Below are 19116 nucleotides of genomic sequence, written 5' to 3' on the forward strand. Positions count from 1 at the left end.
TATCGTATCGTGGCTCAAGTATCGTGATGCGTATCGTATCGTGAGGCCCTTCCCAATACCCACCCCTACTCAAAACCCCAGCAGGCTTTGCAGGGTTTATTGTTTTACAATTAGGTGTGAAACTGACGTACTTGGGCTTTCATTGGTCGTGGACCCCAAAACCCAGCAGCGTTCCCTGCTGATGCTCAGCAACTCAGGCCCGGCTTTAAACAGCAGCTCCCCCTGTTTCTCTCACTCTCACCAACCCTCTCTCTCTTGCTGACAACAAAAAAAAAACACTTTTTTTCCTTCCTGTGAGCTGTGAAGGCCAAAGCTCTAACTTTAGTGTGATGAGCTACCAGCCAAAGGCCTGTCTCCCCCATCTCCGTGTGAAGCAGCTGTCTGGTTGCTAGGAAATGGCAACTACAGTCTGTCTGGCTGCAGCGCCGAAATGGAGTGACCCACAAATGTTCCGAGCCACAGACGAGCCCAACGAGGGACCCGTGCACGCCCACGATGATGTGAACCCCTTCATATGGACTCGGAGACGAATAAAGCCCAGCTGCGGTACCGACGCTACATCTTATCATCCCCATTAGACGTGAGGAGAGAAAGAGAGAGAGCCGCTCCTCGCCAGGACCACCGGCGGACTGTGACCGTCCAGCTGGTCACCAAACCCAGATGAATGCTGGTCTGTCAAGGGCAAAACCATCTCTACCATGCAAGAGGCTGTGTCTGTGTCTGGGCAGAGAAACTTAGATAACACGTTTAACTGGTTCTATTTTACTGTGTCGCACACGGTCTTAGCCAGACGGATGATGCCGCCACATCTGAGTTTATTTGCCACAGCTGCTGAAGTGTGTGTTTATATTTAGTTTATCCGTTATTGCATCCACATAGCTGGATCTCGTTGATGCCTTCTCCCACAACAGAAAACAAAACTTTTCTTCATTCATGGTTGAATAACCAGATGTGAAGTTGGTTTCACATTGCTGCGTCTCTGTGTGAGAAACAATCCAACAGCTTAGTTTTCTGGTGGTGAGAAGTTATTTTAGTCTTTTGGGGTTTCATTCTCTTCTCTTCTCCTCATCCTTACTAACCCGCACACACACGTCCACCCTTATTTTGGGCCTCCGGCCTCTGCTTCCCTTTGTTCACGCTGGGTGAACATCACACCTGCCCAGGGACTGCGGTTGAAAATTAGCCAGGATGGCTAAACTGGCACATTTACAGATATGTTTATTAATGTGCTTTGTCCCTGTAATCTTAAACTGAATAAATAAAATAAAGGAGGAAATAAAATAAAGGAGGGTGTGACAAATCTCGTCCATCATCTTCAGTCACGCGAGACTTGAACACCACATGATTCTGTGCGCCATTTTTACCATTCACACAACGTGAACCAAGCGACAACCATATTATATACATACAGTCACTTTGTCTGATTACTGGAGGAAAGATATGATCCCAAGAGGACTCAGATTGAATAAATGTCCCTCATTTGGCCATAGTAATGAGGAATTTAAAGACAAATGGGAAGCAATTCTCAATAAATGTTCCCTGGACTTGATCCTCTTACTGATTGAAGAAGCAAGAAAACCAAAAATGGCCTTACAAACACAGATTCAAGAAGTGAAAACCCAGCTCATTGAGATGGAGTCAGAACAATACAGAATGTCTTTTGAGAAGAAATTGAACGAAAACTGTCTGTAAAACTCAAACAAGGCAAAATTGCTAAATTTAAGCGTGATCTGGAAGATTACAGCACTGGTGCCGTATATGACTGGGCCAAGAAACGCAGTCAGAGAAAGGCCTGTGTTGAAAAAAATCGATTTTCCAATTCTAAAATCGATCCTCATATTAATTCCTAAAAATCGATTCTTATGTCTAAAGATCGATTTTTTTTTTTTTTTTTTTTTTTTCCCTCATCATTTTCGCCAGGTGAACTTTAATCCCAGTAGTCGGACACACAGTTTGTCATGACACTTCTGAAAAATGCCAGGTGCTTCATGGCAATATGTGTGCGTGGTGACAGAATAAATTAGATAAGCTAAAATGATTTGTTTACTGCATGAACTGTTGCAATTTCTTTCTTTTTTGCACTTTAAATGGATATTGAAAGGCCTGTTTGAGTTATTTATTTCTTAGTTATTTCACAATAATTATTGTGAAATTATTATTTCACTAGTTATTTTACAGTCATATAATTCAGGCAACAGCTCAAAAAACATTTTAAATAACACTAAGCCAAATCAATATCGAATCGAATCATGATAATCGATTCTTTCTGAATATTAAGAATCGGAATCGAATCGATTCTTGACATTTGAATCAATACCCAGCCCGAGTCAGAGACGTAGAAAAGTGTCTTTCAATCTCCCCAGCACTGATGATGACGGTGAGGATGATGATAATAAGAACAATGATGACATGGCCAATTACCACCAGAGAGCTGAAATGCCTCAAGCTAGTGATTTTTTAGATTTTCGTGCCAGATCCCAACGTCCACCCTACAGAAGAGGAAGACGCGGCGCAGCAGGAGGGGATGGGCGTTATCTACGTCCAACCACGAGGAACCAATCAAAACATCGGCAGTGATCAACATCTCGGACCTCCCCCTCTCTGAAGACTGCATCTCTGTTCTGTCCAAGGATTTGTCTTTCTCCCCCACCTATACAGCCAGACATTTTGACACAAAGGTGGACCTCTTTCAATTTTACAGGCGGGCTACATTTAAAGGCCTGGTATCATTTGAACAACACTCATCACACAACAGCCCACTCTGTAACTTTGAGTGAGGAGCCTTCCATACAGACCTCAGTGCAGTTTAGTAAACACACACACACACAAATGCTGATATTACACTGGGTGTCCCTCATATTGCAGCTTCTGCTTTAGCCATTCGGAAGCAACCAAGCTTTGGGGATAAAAAAATGCAAATATTCATAGCTAATTTCTCCTTCACTCATCCACACACGTTGCCTGTTCATGCATCGTGTGCATTTATGTCCTTAATAGGTTTCAGTAAAATATATTTTACAGGACAAAACAAAAAGATTGGTCGACGCCTCACACACTCTGACATCACCTGCTGCTTGTGGAAGTAGCTTGGTAAGGAAGGATATGGTCTAGCAGAGCACAAAATGCAGCAATTTCTTTCAGATCCAGTATCCAGATCTTCAAACAACTGTTTGAGTCAGTGGCATGTCTGCATTTAAAAAAAAAAGTGATTTAAGAGTAGAAAATAAGACCGGTTGCCTCAGTTCAAATCTTTCCTCCGAAGCTCAAGGGAACATGTAGTGTGCCTTAATGTTGGCAGCCTTCTGATTTTAGTTTTAGATAAAATCGATCCTCACTAATAATAATGAATGAGGACAGGTTTACTACTTACTTAACCAACTCACTCATTGTCTATGCCATTTAGCGTTGCTGCTCAGCTGTTAGTGATACAGCAGAGTGAAACGAACTTACTGCCTGCAACCTGCCTCAGGTAAAATGGTTCATCTGCGACAGTCACTTAAAGCGGTCCTCCTTTCACCATTATGCTCGGCTGATTTAAACTGCCATTGCCGTCGTTTGGCTTATTGACTGATCTTTACTGCCGTGCAGCCGGGCAGATGATGTGGAAAAGCTCCTGCTTTGTCTTTTGTATGCACACATATATACAGAGCTTTTATTTCAGACAAAGCCCACGGCAGAGTGCATTTAAAAGCAGAAAACTCTGAGAGGAGGCCATAAAAGACACTTCTCGCATCAAAAGCAAAGCGCCGCAGGAAGACAAATATGAAAAAAAAAAAAGCAGCACTGATGCATTTCCCTTGAAAAGGGATAAACTCATCACAGGTCAGGTGCTGAAGTGTCTACTGAGGATACACATTCTTCCTGCAAATATATTTCAAGTTAACTGTACAAAAGAAGACTCGACTGAGTTCAATACACCAGCCAACTGTTAATAACACGCTCAGTGCCGAGAGTTAATCTGCAACATTTTGCAGTTCAGGAATTCAGCTGATGAGTAATAGTAATGGTTGCAGTAGTTAACACCGGGCGGCCTGTAACTCCTGCCCCGTCACGATTACTTGAACTCGATTATGGAGAGCAGGAAAGGTCACAGTAAGAATCCTGATGAAAACAAAGCTTCAAGAAATATGGAAAATCTACAATATTACTTTTTTTTTTTAATGAGAAGAGAAACACAACTAGAGAGCTCCTGCTGCAGTTCAGAGATCTTGGTCCTGTTCATGCAAAGTGATGTCCAAAAGTCAGTACCTGCTCTTTCAATCCTGTCTTTTTGTGTAAAAACATAACTACAATCACTTTAGAGGAACTTAGCATTGGGAAAATATGACCACAGACCAACAAACCCCACATAACTTTGTTCAAAGTAGCATCATTTTTAAAAGCAAAAATGAAGCCAACAAGAAAAAAAATAGTCACTTAATGCATGCATAAGATCTAAGACGGTAAACTGCAGTCAGGCGTTGCCAATCATCAGTTCTTGGTGAAGAACTGATCAGTAACGACGGGTTATTCGTGAACAAACTAATTTAGACGACCTACTTTTTCTTCGAGGTGAATGATTAGCGTAAGAGCTGTGTATCATCACTGACCTCACAATACGATACGATTCCGATACACTAGGTCTCAAGTCGATACGATTTCCAACACGATTCGATATTCTAGTTGCAATACTGTACCAATTTTGCTTTGGCAATGGAAGGGATTCTCAAAAAAACTAAGGGTTGGTAGAGGGAGCAATGCCCAGGACTGACTTATAGTGTGGAAAATACGGTACTTACTGTACAGTGATGTAACATATTTTCTGACACAAGTGGGCACGCTAATATGGATTTTTTTTTCTGATGAGGGATTTCTGCCTCACTTTCATAGAAAAAAAACAAGAAACTGCCTGGATGTAAAGCCTTCTCCATCTACTGTTTAGTACATCGCCAGAATTCCTACAGTGATAGCAAATGTAGAGCGTGGATATTTATTTACTTTTATTTTCCGTCAAACATCATTAGCCGTTTGAATAATGGTCAGCTGGCAAACAAAGATATTCTTAAAGTACAAATAATAAAAAAAAAAAACACTAATCACAAAATCAGTTCGTCTTCCTCTCCACATCTGGTAAACTTTCAAAGTTGCGCTTCTGTTTAAAATTCAGCATAGAGCTATTTTATTTTCAATCAATATTTCATCAAACAAGACTGCTCAGAGACTGGATCCTCATTCCAAGGTCAGTGTTGCATATATTGCACCAAATTTGACCTAAAATTATTTTACCCAATGAACCACTCTCCACCAAGATTCCTCAAATTTGGCTTGGTATTTTTTTGTGCACTTTCCAGATTTCGTCAGATTTCACTGGGTTTTCTCCCGGGGTTGGTATCAAACTTCTATACGTTACAAGCAGAGTTTTGCTGGAAACAGTTTACACCATATAGCATTAGAGTTCATCTAATCCTTTCGACCTCAGAACAGTGAACAATAGATTTGGCCTTAAATTAGCATCCAGGGATTAGTTTAATCATCTCAACATGAGAAAAAAAAAAGTGGCCTCATAACCCGCGTGGCTGTAATTAAAAACCTGACTTCTCTCTCTGTATCCTGGGGCTGTCTGCTGCACCTGTCCCTCATTTGGCTCGTTGCACTGATCTGGGGCAGCAGATCCCTGACAGGCATACAGAGCAGCTTCTGCACGCGCTCAGTCTGCGCCTCAGCCAGCAGCAAGTCAACGTGGGCCCTGTGTGAAAAACCTGGAGAGGAAACACTTTCCAACAAAGTCAGCCTGTGAACAAACACCTCCTTTAAACACTCTTTTTTTCCCTCCTGAGGTGTTTCTGTGCCTTCCCACTCTTCACTTTTTCCAAGAGCTCTGAGTGATAAAAAAGCAACTTAAGTCTGCAGTCTTAACTCCACTTGTCTTTGCAAATGACTTTCACCCCTCAGTCTCCCGTGCATCCAGAGGCTTAAAACATTAAAGATAAAATCTCATTTCCTAGTCGAGCAGCATAGATGGCCTACAGCTTATTGAGGCCCCATCAGGTGCTGACATGAACAGCTTTTCTCCAGGTTCCTGAGAGCAATGCTGATTATTGCCTCTCTAAATAATCTTGCAACAAAATCTTACCTTTTAAATGTGCAATCAATCTGGCTTTCTAACATATTTACAAAAATCCCTGCCACATCTTTCTAATTCTTATACTACTTTACATGTGCTCAACCTGAAACAAGATTCTAGGGGAGTGGTTTGCTCCTTTGCCTATAGATGTTGCTCTGCTATAACATGCAGTGGGTCCTGAGGACCAGGGTGGAAGAACACTACAGAGGAGGGTTCAGTTTGGTTCATCTCCTTGGGTCTCTCTGTGTCGAGGCCTCATGCAAAGAAACTAGCGGGAAGGATGTAACATACTTCTGACTTGTCTTCTTTGTTGAAAACTTCTCCTAAAGCCTGAATTATGGTTCTGCGTCAAACCAACGCAGAGCACACGCCGTCACCGTGACGCCGTCATGAACCCTTCGGACTTCTCCGTCACTCCATTTCGTTGCGGTGCAGTACCCCCCGCGACGCTAATTCGCAATCTTTTCCTGAATGGTTTATCCGACTTTTTCCGGTCACAGTGAATCAAGGAGATAAGGACAACTATTGTGCAAAAAAAAAAATTAAAAAAAAAGAAAAAAAATCACACATACACGAAGAAAAGAGTTCTGAAAGTTCACGACTGCTTCAAACTGGAAACCGGAAATGCGTTGCTACCAAGCGAACCAATCACAGCCCTCTCCATCTGCGTGTGGTCTGCGTCGCCTCGACGCATAGTTACAATTTTCGGGAGGTGCACGTCAGTGATGGCGTCAGTGACGGCGTCAGTGACGGCGTCAGTGACGGCGTCAGTGACGGCGTCAGTGACGGCGTGTGGTCTGCGTCGACGCATACCACACGCCGTAGGCACGGCGTCGTTTTGATGCAGAACCATAACTCAAGCTTTAGACGTAGACGACTTCTAGGATAGTGCCTGCAACCAAGGAGGAGGAGCGCCCCAGTTCTCGCAATGGTTGCTGTTCTAACTGAAACTTCCACTGGTTTCCAGCACAGCATTTTTCATTTTATCTCATTTTTATGTTATCGTGTTTTCATTGTTGATGCCAAAATAACCAACCTACACTCTCCAACTGTTCGGGACCCTTCTGTTGGGGTATCAATACCATTGGTGCACCTCACTTAAAGGTGGAGCCAGAAACACTTCAGTCTGCCGACTGGATAATAGAGAACTGTCACTTGTGTGCAGCAAAATTAAAAACACGCCGAAAAGCCAACCTTCTTCAATATCACAGGGGATGAAGAGGTAAACGTATTCAGAGCAGATCGAAAAAAGAAGGGCTGCTGAGGCGTTCAAGTTCGAGCAGCGCTGGAATGAATGTAAAAAGCTGCTGGGAGAGACAAATCAAAGATCGCAAGACCAAGTGGAGCAAAACACTGCAAGTGTTGTGATTTGATGGGTGTCATCAACGGCAAAAGCGACAAGTTGTCTGTAGAGAGGGAGTAATCAGACGATGATGGAGAATTGATACCAACGACCGAGCTTCAACAGTTACTCATTCGGTGGTACTGTTTTCTTTTGTTCTGCATGAATCACAGATGGGATTGCCCTGGTTATGATATAACTGTTTTAGCAGCTTCTACATGCTACAAACAAAAACCCATCTGTATTTGTGAGGAAAAGAGAGTAGGGGGCGGTGGGGGGGACAAATAATAACAAGTGTAATCAGATCTTGGAATATGGTAACATTTCTAAAGCACAGAAAACATAATGCAGTCAGACAGTTGAGCTAAAAACAAGCAAGATATTTCTCAAACCCCAAATGTCAAAATCAACATCTAATTAAAAAGTGTCAGGTGGGTTATTGCAGCTACAAGTCAAAGCTGGATTTTAACAATGTTTTCATATTATCTCCGTAATATGCTCGAGTACAACGTTGATGCACTTATAAAAGATTATTTTACTTAAACCTAGCATGCAGCCATGTGTTGCGTAATGAACTTGCACAGCAGTTATCATTAACCACATTAAACTGTCTTAATCCTCCTCTCCCAGTCTTTCTAATTACTCTTAACCCCACATGATTCATAAAGCTGATGCAATTTCCTTAATTGCAAAGAACTTTCAGTTCATACACGTACATGCTGCCATACGAAGGAATTCAGTGCAGGCTCAAAATTACAACCAATTCTAAAATGTGCCTTGAGGGGGGTCGACCCTGATCCAGTGTGCATGGGGTGCGCTCTGCAAGAGCTGGGTTCCTGGGGCGGTGTAAATCCATTCAATTTCAGTTTTGTTTCTGTGCTCTTTGGACTCACATTTCCTCTCGGCACAGCCTGGAGCTCTCATCTACGATCTGAAATCACTCGGTATTGGCATGAAACACCTCACTCTTTTCCGCTCATGATGTCAATAAAGCAGAAAGGAGAGATTTTTCACAGGACCACACGCTACACTTTTTTAATGTTCATCAGTGGGCAACAGGAAGCCAGGTCGAACAGCTTTGACGTTGCTGAAACACCGACAAACAGAAGACAGAAGACCGTACGGTAGGGGTGGGCGATATGACCTAAAATTAATATCACGGTATTTTTCCTCTTTTGAACGGTGACGGTATAATATCACGGTATTTTTTGGTACGTTTTGGGAGGAGTAGCCTGTCCTGTCCCTTTATGTGAATAAGGTTAATATTTGTATAATATAATAAGTAAATGGTAGTATCCTTATCAAAAAGAGACATGGGAGAGTATTATGCATTCTCAACATATGTATTTGGCAAAAAAACTAAAGATCTTACATATATATATATATATATATTATATTTATTTTTATTATATTATATTTTAAATATTTTGTAAACCTGTCTTAAAATGTAATACTGGACCTCGGTTGGGCTGGTTGGACAGCGGGTGGTGGAAAATTTCCCTTAATTTTAAATCCAAAACTTGACAGGTTTATGCCATGAGTATTCATATACAGTAATCCCTTGTTTTTCGAGAGGGTTACGTTCCAAAAAGAACCCGTGATAAGTGATATTCACATAGTAGCAACCTTTTTTTTTTACAATTATTATACAAAGCTTCAAATTGCGGAGTTCAGCACCGCCTCGCACGTATTTCACTGCTGTTCTGAAACGCTGCATCCCGACTCGCGCTGTAGCGCCTTTTTCTTCTAAAGCCCGGGGTACAGGTGTGTTTTTTCGAGAGAAAAACATGGTTATGGGTATTTTTTTTGTCATTCTTTTTTTCTTCTGGGCAAAAAGATTCTTTTAAACCGACATTCATGATTTTTTTCTCCATCTTGAAGTCTGTGATTCGTATTCCAGCAGGTTGAAACAGCGCTCTGCGCTCCGCTGCCGTCAAAGACCCGCCCCGCTCCACTTCTGATTGGCTAGTGTTAGTTTGGCTGAGCGCCAGAGCTGCTTTCCTCTCATTCCATTGGTAGACGAACTCGGTTGACTCAAACTTTTTTTTCTCTCTCAAACCTTTTTTTTTTTTTTTTTTTTAAAGCAGTCAAACTCGCACGCCGAGAAAAAAAACTCTGTACGCCGGAGATCCAGCACGGTGCCGGAATACTTTAAGCCCTGCATTTCTTACTACTCTTGTCGTAAGGTGTAGCAGCAGTAAACGATGCTTGCATTGAAAGCTGTTTAGTCTTGGGACGTGCTCCGCTGGTGTTGCTCAGCAGCACCAGCGGAGCAGCGGAGCAGCGGTCCCAGCAGCAGCTGCTGGTCCCACTTGCGCTCGTTTTGGCCCGGGTTGCCTCTTCATATTCACGGGCGTGCGTGTTTTTTAAGTGATGAAACAGGTTGCTTGTGTTTCAACCTCTTGCTGTCACAACACGGCAGCAAACCTTGCATATCACCGACGTTTTTAATGCCTTATTTAGGCTTATTATTTTATAATTGATTTATTACGGTATTGACGGTATTGCAAAATCCATTTCGTGGCGCAGTTTCACACCGGTGATGACTATGACACCGGTGTACCGCCCACCCCTACCGTACGGAGACCTCAGTCAGGGACATTTAGATGACTCTGTTTGTCAAACTGACCAAGGTCTTGGAATTCAGTTTTAGAGATGGGAGAAAATGTTGCTTCCTCTTTCACACATTGTTTGAATATTCAACTTCTACTGCGCAGAAGAAAAAAAAGCATTCATGCGACAAGTTGTATTGTTTCTCAAGTTGCTGATCACCAGGAGCGTGACGTTAACAGTGAAAACACAGGTGAGCAATCTGGGTGAAAGATTGTATGATGTTATAATCTGAATCACAACTATCCGTTGCCTGGATACAAGGCCTTTCAGTGGGCCAGGCTCTGTGGGCAACCCGGACACCAAATGCTTATCTCTGAGCTTTGCTCTCAGGCATGGCTCCATCGGTGGATCCAAACCAAGAAATCACTGGATGGATCTCCCACGAGACTTTAGAGCGACTGGGATCCAACTGTTGTTTCAGAAGTAGGGATGGGTGGTATGGACTAAAAAATGTATCACGATCATTTCTGGCATTTATGCCGAAAATGATAAAAAAAAATCCAATTCAACTCCACCTTTTTAACTATAAATCTATCTTGCTCTCAGATCCGCCTTCCGCCATGTTTGTTACACAGAAACGTCATCAACGGGAATTTATCCTTTTTTCTTTCTGGCTCGCCCGCCCGCCCGCCCGCCCGCCCGCCCGTGAGATGACAAATTCTTATCGTGGGGAATTATTTTGACGGTATATCGTGAACGGTAAAATATTGCCCATTCCTATTCAGAAGAGCCCTGCCTCTTTGTTTCCACTGTTGTTACCAGGGGAAACATCCTGAGCCCAGACACGGCATCAGGGAAAACCCCATATCCCCCTCCTCCAGGTCTCCTCTTCCACCTTTACAGGGTTAACACTAGTGATGCACCGATTGTTCGGTAACCGAAATTGTTCGGCCAAAAATGGCAAAAAAACACTTTCGGTGTTCGGTTGAATAAGTGGGGAAAAAAAACGAACAATTAATAACGGCGTTGTAAAATAAGGAAATAGACTGGCCGCTCCGTCCGTAACGTTGCGCACTACATAAATCATTGGCCAACCAAAAACTAACCCCATAAGAATTTTACCTAACATTCACCAGGAGGTGGAACCAAAACAACATAATGCTGGGAAATTTAAAAAATTTCATTTTTTAATGTTCAATAAATATTTTCTACCTTGTAATTTTGTAATTGTATTTGATTTATGCAATGGGGAAAAAATTGGCAAAATAAATGAAAAACTGCTGAAGAACCATGTTCGGTATTGTTCGGTATTCGGCCAAGTGTTTATTATTATTTTCGGTTTCGGTTTCAGCCACAAATTTTCATTACGGTGCATCACTAGTTAACACCCAAGATGTTCCCAGGTCTTCTGATGGATCATGTCAGAAACAGCTCCTGACTGGAGCAGTGGAGGAGCAGCGACTTCCAGACAAACATTTTCTGGGCAACTGAGCTCCTGACCTACCCTTAGGGGTTAGCCCACCCTTCCAAGGAAACTCATTCCTGCAACTCATTCTTTCAATCCAGTTTATGATCACAGATGAAGGCTGAACCGTAGAATGGCGGGTAAGTCAAACACATTGTTTTCTGCCTCAGCTCTCTCTAGGCGACAACAGACAAGTACCACTTCTGCATTGCCCCAATCTACCCGTCAATCACCTGCTCCGTTTCCTTTCCCCCCACTCATGAGCATGAAATATGACCTTGTCTTATAAAAACAACTTGGGCTCCGAGTGATTACATCCCATTAATTAGTCCTCACTGTTGATGCAAGTTAAAAGGCAACATGAGTTATTCAAAACCAAAAATAAACAAGCATCAAAAGCTGGCTGGTTTTCCTAAAGGGGCATAAGTCAGACCGAATGTTTTTAAAGCCAGTACAGGGCAGAGAGGGCAAACAAACATCTAATTTCCATTTTTACTATTGGGTATGAATCCATCACAAGCAGAAAGAAAGCAAATTCAAAATCAAATTAATGAACTGTGAGCATAACTTTCAGAAAACACATTCTTTCATTGCTCTAATAGTACATTTTTGATATTCTGGTGTATTTGTATAAATAGCAATGTGTACAAAAATATATTCTTGCAGAATCTGGGTTAGTTGAGAAACTCAGCTTTTTCTTATCATATGCAAATATCTCTGCTTAATTTCAGTTCATAAAAATAGAATATAATCTTACTGACTGAGCCTCTATTACCTTTAAAAGTAGCATATCCTCGTGAAGTTTTAGTTGGAGTCAGGAAGTGCTGCATGTGCTCAGTGCACCCACAGCGATGCGTAATCCAACATATACGGTGGGGCTCATAAATGTCTTTTAAGGGTTAGGGTTAAAAGAGCGTACTACCCTGACACCAAAACACGAAAGGTTAAGATGATGGATTTATTATTCACAAATTAGACAGATTAAAGAAATAAGATATCTACTATCAAAAAAAGAAAAAGATTTTACTGTGAAAGTATTCTTGTGCAACACAGCTAAAACACTTTCATGTGAGACCCTCCTTACAGCTAAGAAAGCTGTAACTTAAAGGATTAAATATTGAAGAACTTTCATAATTCATGCCAGTTTCGTCAACAACTGCTTCATACCAAATGAAGGAGACTCCTCTAAAGAGCCATTTGCTGGGATCTTCTTGGCTTTTGGCTGGAAGACGTGCACAGTGAAGAAGCTGTAGGGACTGCAGAGCAGGGATGCCAGCGATGACTAGTTTAATATCTCTTATTTGGTTGTGACTCTATCCAAATCAGTCCAAGCCTTTAGGTTTTGGTGAAAAACAAGAATAGGAAAAGGGTGCTGGATGACTGGACAGGTAAACGAAAACTGACAGAGATGATGGCATCCTCATATTTACTTTGTCTGTTCTTTCAGACGTGCGTGTTCATAGAGACATGTCAATCTTTGCTCTTTACGAAAGATGATAAATGGACTGGATCTATACAAGGGTTTTCTAGTCCTGCCGAGCACTGAAAGCGGTGTACACAATCACCCATTCACCCAGAACTTTGGAGTCTATAGAGAGGTACGCAGGTATCTTTCTAATGAGTCTGTGAAGTGCTGTTCCTGTCACACACTGGTGAACATCGGCAGCAACGTGGGGTTCACTGTCTTGCCCAAGTACACTTCAACATATGGATTTTCAAGCCAGAAAATCACTGACTTTCAGGCTGGCAGATAACTGCTCAACCACAACCAACCCAAAAGATTTAAAATATAATAAAAGATGGGGCACTTTTTTTTTTTTTTTTTTAAATCAACTGGTGCACATACCGGTAGAGTTTAGTCAAACTGCCTTAAAATTAAAGTCATAAAATGGAACTTAATACTTGTGTAGAGCTCCGATCTGTAATTGCTTATCAATTCTGGCCTTTGTAGTACCTAAAAGCCTGAAATTTAGCTGTTTTTCAAGAAAATTAAGATATATTCTTAAAATGGCATGATGGTGAACAGAAAAGGACAATTTTGGTTCTGACTGGTAATCAGCCAATATTGGCAACATTAAATCAGGGTTAATCTCCACCGGGAAAGGGTGGCATGCCTTCTCCAGGTGGGTGGAGAAGTCCTGCCTCAGGTGGAGGAGTTCAAGTATCTCGGGATCTTGTTCACGAGTGAGGGAACGATGGAGCGGGAGATTGACAAACAGATCGGTGCAGCGTCCACAGTTATGCGGTCGATGTACCGGACCGTCGTGGTGAAGAGGGAGCCGAGTCGAAAGGCGAAGCTCTCGATTTACCCTCACCTATGGTCATGAACTTTGGGTAGTGACCGAAAGGACGAGATCGCGGATACAAGCGGCCGAGATGAGTTTCCTCTGCAGGGTGGCTGGACGCTCCCTTAGAGATAGGGTGAGGAGTTCGTTCACCCGGGAGGAGCTCGGAGTCGAGCCGCTGCTCCTTCACATTGAGAGGAGTCAGCTGAGGTGGCTTGGGCATCTGTACCGAATCTTCCTGCACGCCTCCCTAGGGAGGTGTTCCAGGCATGTCCCTCCTCCCTAGGGAGGTGTTCCAGGCATGTCCCTCCTCCCTAGGGAGGTGTTCCAGGCATGTCCCACCGGGAGGAGACCCCGGGGAAGACCCAGGACACGCTGGAGAGACTATGTCTCTCGGCTGGCCTGGGAACGCCTCGGACTCCCCTCGGAGGAGCTGGAGGAAGTGTCTGGGGTGAAGGAAGTCTGGGCATCTCTGCTGAGGCTGCTGCCCCCGCGACCCGGGAACGGATAAGCGGCGGACGATGGATGGATGGATGGATGGATAAATCAGGGTTTTGTTTTTTGGTTTTTGTATTTGTAAATGTGGCGTACACACAGCTCTGAGAGATCCGATTTTGGACTGGGGACATATTCACATATTCCAGCTCATATTAAACACTAGTAAGTATGACATCAACATGAAGATTGTCACGGTGGTAAACAATGTCCAAAGAAGGCCATTTGTACAACGTGGAAGCCAAAAATAACCTGTGGAGGAACAACAACTGAAATGTTTTGTACAACATATTAGAGCCAGAACTAATGAGCTTTGGGAAACCACTCAGTGCCAGCCAGGCCTTATCCCATCAGTCGATGTGCAACATTTAAAAAAGAGAAAACGAGTGCTTGATAATATGAACTTTTAAATTCTCCCCTCCTGAGGGGAGAGCACAAACGTCTCCATCAGCTTCTACAGTCAATTAGTCAGCTATCTGTGCAGCCCAGCGGGCGACCTCCTTTTAATTCTACTCGCTGCTCTCATCTTCTTGTTCCTCCTCTTAACCTGAGCTGCCAGAGCCGACAGGATGACCTGTGCTTCCTCGGAACACCTTAATGAGAGACGGGTTATGTGTATATATGAGATTCATTTACTGTCACAGTGGGGAAGCTTGGAGCCAGCCTGTGCTGCCTAGATAAATATGAAATACTCATTCAGGGACAATATGCAGGAGCGCACCATCACAACTTGTACTACTCGTGTTTGAAGTACAAGTCCTTTATGATAGCCAGGAACAGAGGTCAACGCCTTGGAAAAACATTTGTTCCACCTAATTAACTACATCTCAGTTGCAAGAATCGCAATGTTTTGACCTGTTGGTAAGCAGCAAGAATGTGCGCAATTATTTCTAATTGTCATGTCCGTTTGAGATGCACCCTCTTAAACAAGTTACAACTTTTTGGTTGATTTAAATGCTCCTCTGCTATTGGCAACAGCTGGCCTCATTTTTCAAATCAGCCCGTCTCTCTCTTATCAAACCACACTAGAGGCTGACAGCTGTTATCTCACAGTTTGCTAATATATAACAGGCTTTCCCTGCTTTGCTTCTGTCCTTTAATCCCCATCCATAACATCCCGTTGTCATTTAAGATATCAAATAAAAACTTGAGTAATCCTAGGAGGGATCTGTGCAGAGTAAGCTGGCTTTATCATCGCCGCAACTCTGTTATCCGCTGATAAGAAGATGCAGAAGACACAATTTTTTGAATTTTGTCAGGGATTTATAAACATTAAATAACTTATCAATGAAGTGATAATGAATATAACAGCTTACAAGATTTCTAATCCAGTTTTTTTCTCCCCTTGAGGACGACAAGACGTGAAGTACCGCTGAATATGAATGTACCATCATTCAAATCAAGCAAGTAGATAAATTGGGGCAAAACTCACCAACATAACCATAACATCCATGACAGCTCAGTGAAATCAAGAGCTGTTCTTGTCTGCCTGATGGTTTCTGGTCTAGTGGACTATTTGTGTGTAAACATTAGAAAGGAAGGAGGATAAGGCAGATTTAAAAGAGGAGGAAAATGAAAAAAAAGTGAGAAAATAGAGAGAAGGAGGAGAAGTTGTGTTTTATGTGGACAAACGTAAAGCACACCCAGAATAGCCTTGAGATTAGATTGGAATTATCTAGTTTTCTAAGAAATAAATGATGAGATACTGCTATGGACTTTAAAGCAAAAGAGCTTAAACTCCCCACTTCGGATATACAGGACTGTCTCACAAAATTAGAATATTGTGATAAAGTTCTTTATTTTCTGTAATGCAATTAAAAAACAAAAATGTCATACATTCTGGATTCATTACAAATCAACTGAAATATTGCAAGCCTTTTATTATTTTAATATTTCTGATTATGGCTTACAGTTTAAGATTAAGATTCCCAGAATATTCTAATATTTTGAGATAGGATATTTGAGTTTTCTTAAACTGTAAGCCATGATCAGCAATATTAAAATAATAAAAGGCTTGCAATATTTCAGTTTATTTGTAATGAATCCAGAATGTATGACATTTTTGCATTACAGGGGGAAAAAAAGGACTATCACAATATTCTAATTTTCTGAGACAGTCCTATACAGTGAATGCAAGAATTTAAGTGTGGAATTCATAATTGGAGTTAGGGTTGGTGAAATGACGGCGTATTTCAACTTGTATATATGTGTGATAAACATGACATTGTACATGAGCTTCTACCGAGAAATATCGATTCAAACTGTACTTTTTGTTCTGCAAATTCTGAAACGATGACTCACTTATTCTGGCTGTGCCACATTGTTCAAACTTTTTGGAGTGATATGTGTAATTTTGTGTCTGAAAGAATTGAAACTGATTTTAAATTATTTTGGAACGATGGGTTGTTTGGTGTTTTTGATCATGTAACAATTAGAACAAAGCCAAAAGAAACATTTATTATTAATTTGTTGATTATCCTTGCAAAATTCCACATCCACAAATCAAAATTCTTATGCAAAAAACCCTCTTTTTTTACTTTTCATTGTGAATTAAATCAGTATCTGGACTCTATTAAGTTTTCTACTAATTCAAAAGCAATCAAAACCATAAATGTATGTAAATGTTTTGGCTTTCTGTTATAATTTCATCCCCCCTGGCTGGTTATAATGTGTTGTGCTTTTTGTTTTGTTTTTTTATTTGAGTTATACTCTTTATATGTTATAATTCAACGTGCAATTGCATAATGTGAAGTTTTGTTATCATTGTACTGTTTGCAAATGTTAAATAAAAAAAATAAAAAAAATCATGTGCTTCTACCGCAAACTGTTTTGACTTTGGTCACGTGACCACGCAGCCTGAACTCTGCGCTGACGTCACTGACTCTTGAACGCAGCACCTCCTGCTGCACATTTTTGACAACTTCCTGAAGTCAGTGCTATTGAACTTTCGTGTGTGACGCCTACAGTAGTTCGCTACGTGGACGTGGCTCCCTGCAGCAGGCTCGGTGACAGTAGTGTTGGGACACGGTGCATGGTGTAAATCCCCCCGGCACGCTCGCACAGCGGGGGAGCCTCGTGTGTTGAACCCGCTGAAGGCGCCGGGGACTGTGTTGCATTTCAGGCTCAAAAACACCAAAAAAAATCTCCCCCCTCCACAATGGAGTGGGGCCAAACTAAGGTCTGAACTATTTCCGAGGGGGGGCAATTAAAAGGAGACGCCAGCAGCGTCCAAGCAGCCCGAGCTCCTCTGTCTTACCTGTAGGAGGGGGATGCCGCCCGGAGCGTCCTCGGAGTCGGGCGAGTTGTCGAAGACTCGGTCTCTGTACAGAGACCACAGCCCGACATTGGGCAGGAACAGCAGAGCCGCGATGAGCAGCCCGCCCAGCTGCAGCAGCCTCTTCTCCTTCCGCCTCATCTTTACCCGGGGAGAGCCCCTGCAGAAAAAACCCCGGTCGGTGCAAAAACCAGCGAGTCCCGACAGCCCGCTTTTCCGAGCGGAGACAACTTTCAGTCCGACTGCGGGGACAGACGCCGGCGCTGTGACGCTCCCCGGCCGCGGGCTCCGCCGCTAGGGGGCGCACACGGGACGGACCGCAGGGAGGCGGAGGAATGAATCCAGCAGAATCAGGGAATAAAGTTTGGAAAAGGATGTTTTTTGAGCTGCATGTAGCAACTCCTAAATACATTTCCTCCATGTGTTGTAATAACAGCCAGAAGAGTGAGACTAAGTTTGATTTGATTTGATTTGATTTGATTTGATTTATTTTTGTACATGTTTAAAAAAAAAGAAACAACACACAGTTTAAGAAAACAAAACAACAAAACAAAGAATTTCATCCTTTAAAACTTTCTATCTTGATTTACATGTGCCAAAAAAGGAGAAGGAAGAAGTGTAAACTTATTTAGTCCTACCCCCATCACTGATCATTTAACCTGTATTCAAAAATATTCACACACTGTACTCCCACTCCCATTATTATTATTAATATTATTATTATTATTATTATTATTATTATTATTATTATTATTATTATTATTATTATTATATACTGTAATTATACTCACACATACTTACATGCATACACATAGTTGAATATTTCTATATATTTGTACCACATGCCCATAATATTTATAATAATATTTATATAAATATACTTATTTACACTATACTGTATCTATAGCTACTGTATGTACTGTAAATAAGCTCATATAGTTCAATGACCACTTCTGATGCATTCAAATGCACCTGGGAAATTAGTTTAACGCTGTTTTATCAGAATCAGAATCATGTTTATTTGGCCAAGTCAGGTCAAACAAGACAGGGAATTTGACTCGGTTATTTTCGCTCACTGTACATTAAAGGAGCTTGCCGGATTGAGGCAGAATTTATGAAAAAAATTCGTATACGTTTTAAGTTTTCTAGTAATAATGTCAGATGAAGCGTTCCAAACCAAAAAGAATGAGCCCTCTAGTGTATCTCTCCGTTGCCTTGAACAGGCTGTGTGCTGCAAAATGTGATGCAATTCGGAGTCCGAATTTCCCGCGCTGGGCTGCGGATGTGACGCCACATGACGCTGCATGTGCGTTCTCCCCGTTCTCCCATGCCGGCTTCACTGTTGGCTGCAGTACCCCCAACGGCCGTCGTGGTGAAGGGTGGCGCTAGAAAGTCTCATTTCTTAAAAGGAGCCTCAAGCTCCTTTAAATAGGCAAATGACATCTCTTATTAACATGTATACAATTTAAAAAAAAAGTGAAAGGTGCAGCAGTATGAGGTAGACATGGTTAGTGAAAGGTACATTGTTACAGCATATGATTGTGTTATTATTAGGGCCCGAGCACTTACAGTGCGAAGGCCCTATTGTATCTGTAGGAC

At 42.0% G+C, this 19116-nt stretch overlaps 1 protein-coding gene across 1 annotated transcript in view; it reads right to left on the reverse strand.

Annotated features, from left to right (window-relative positions):
* LOC133460071 (polypeptide N-acetylgalactosaminyltransferase 10-like) overlaps positions 1-17800 on the reverse strand; it is a 175248-nt gene extending 157448 nt beyond the window's left edge. Inside the window, exon 1 of the mRNA XM_061740584.1 lies at positions 17500-17800. Within this exon, the coding sequence (XP_061596568.1) occupies positions 17500-17658 (159 nt within the window). The 5' untranslated portion in view covers positions 17659-17800. The remainder of the gene's footprint in view (positions 1-17499) is intronic.
* Between the last annotated feature and the right edge of the window lie 1316 nt (positions 17801-19116).

Source organism: Cololabis saira, chromosome 14, assembly GCF_033807715.1.
Source record: "Cololabis saira isolate AMF1-May2022 chromosome 14, fColSai1.1, whole genome shotgun sequence".
Lineage (NCBI taxonomy): Eukaryota > Metazoa > Chordata > Actinopteri > Beloniformes > Belonidae > Cololabis > Cololabis saira.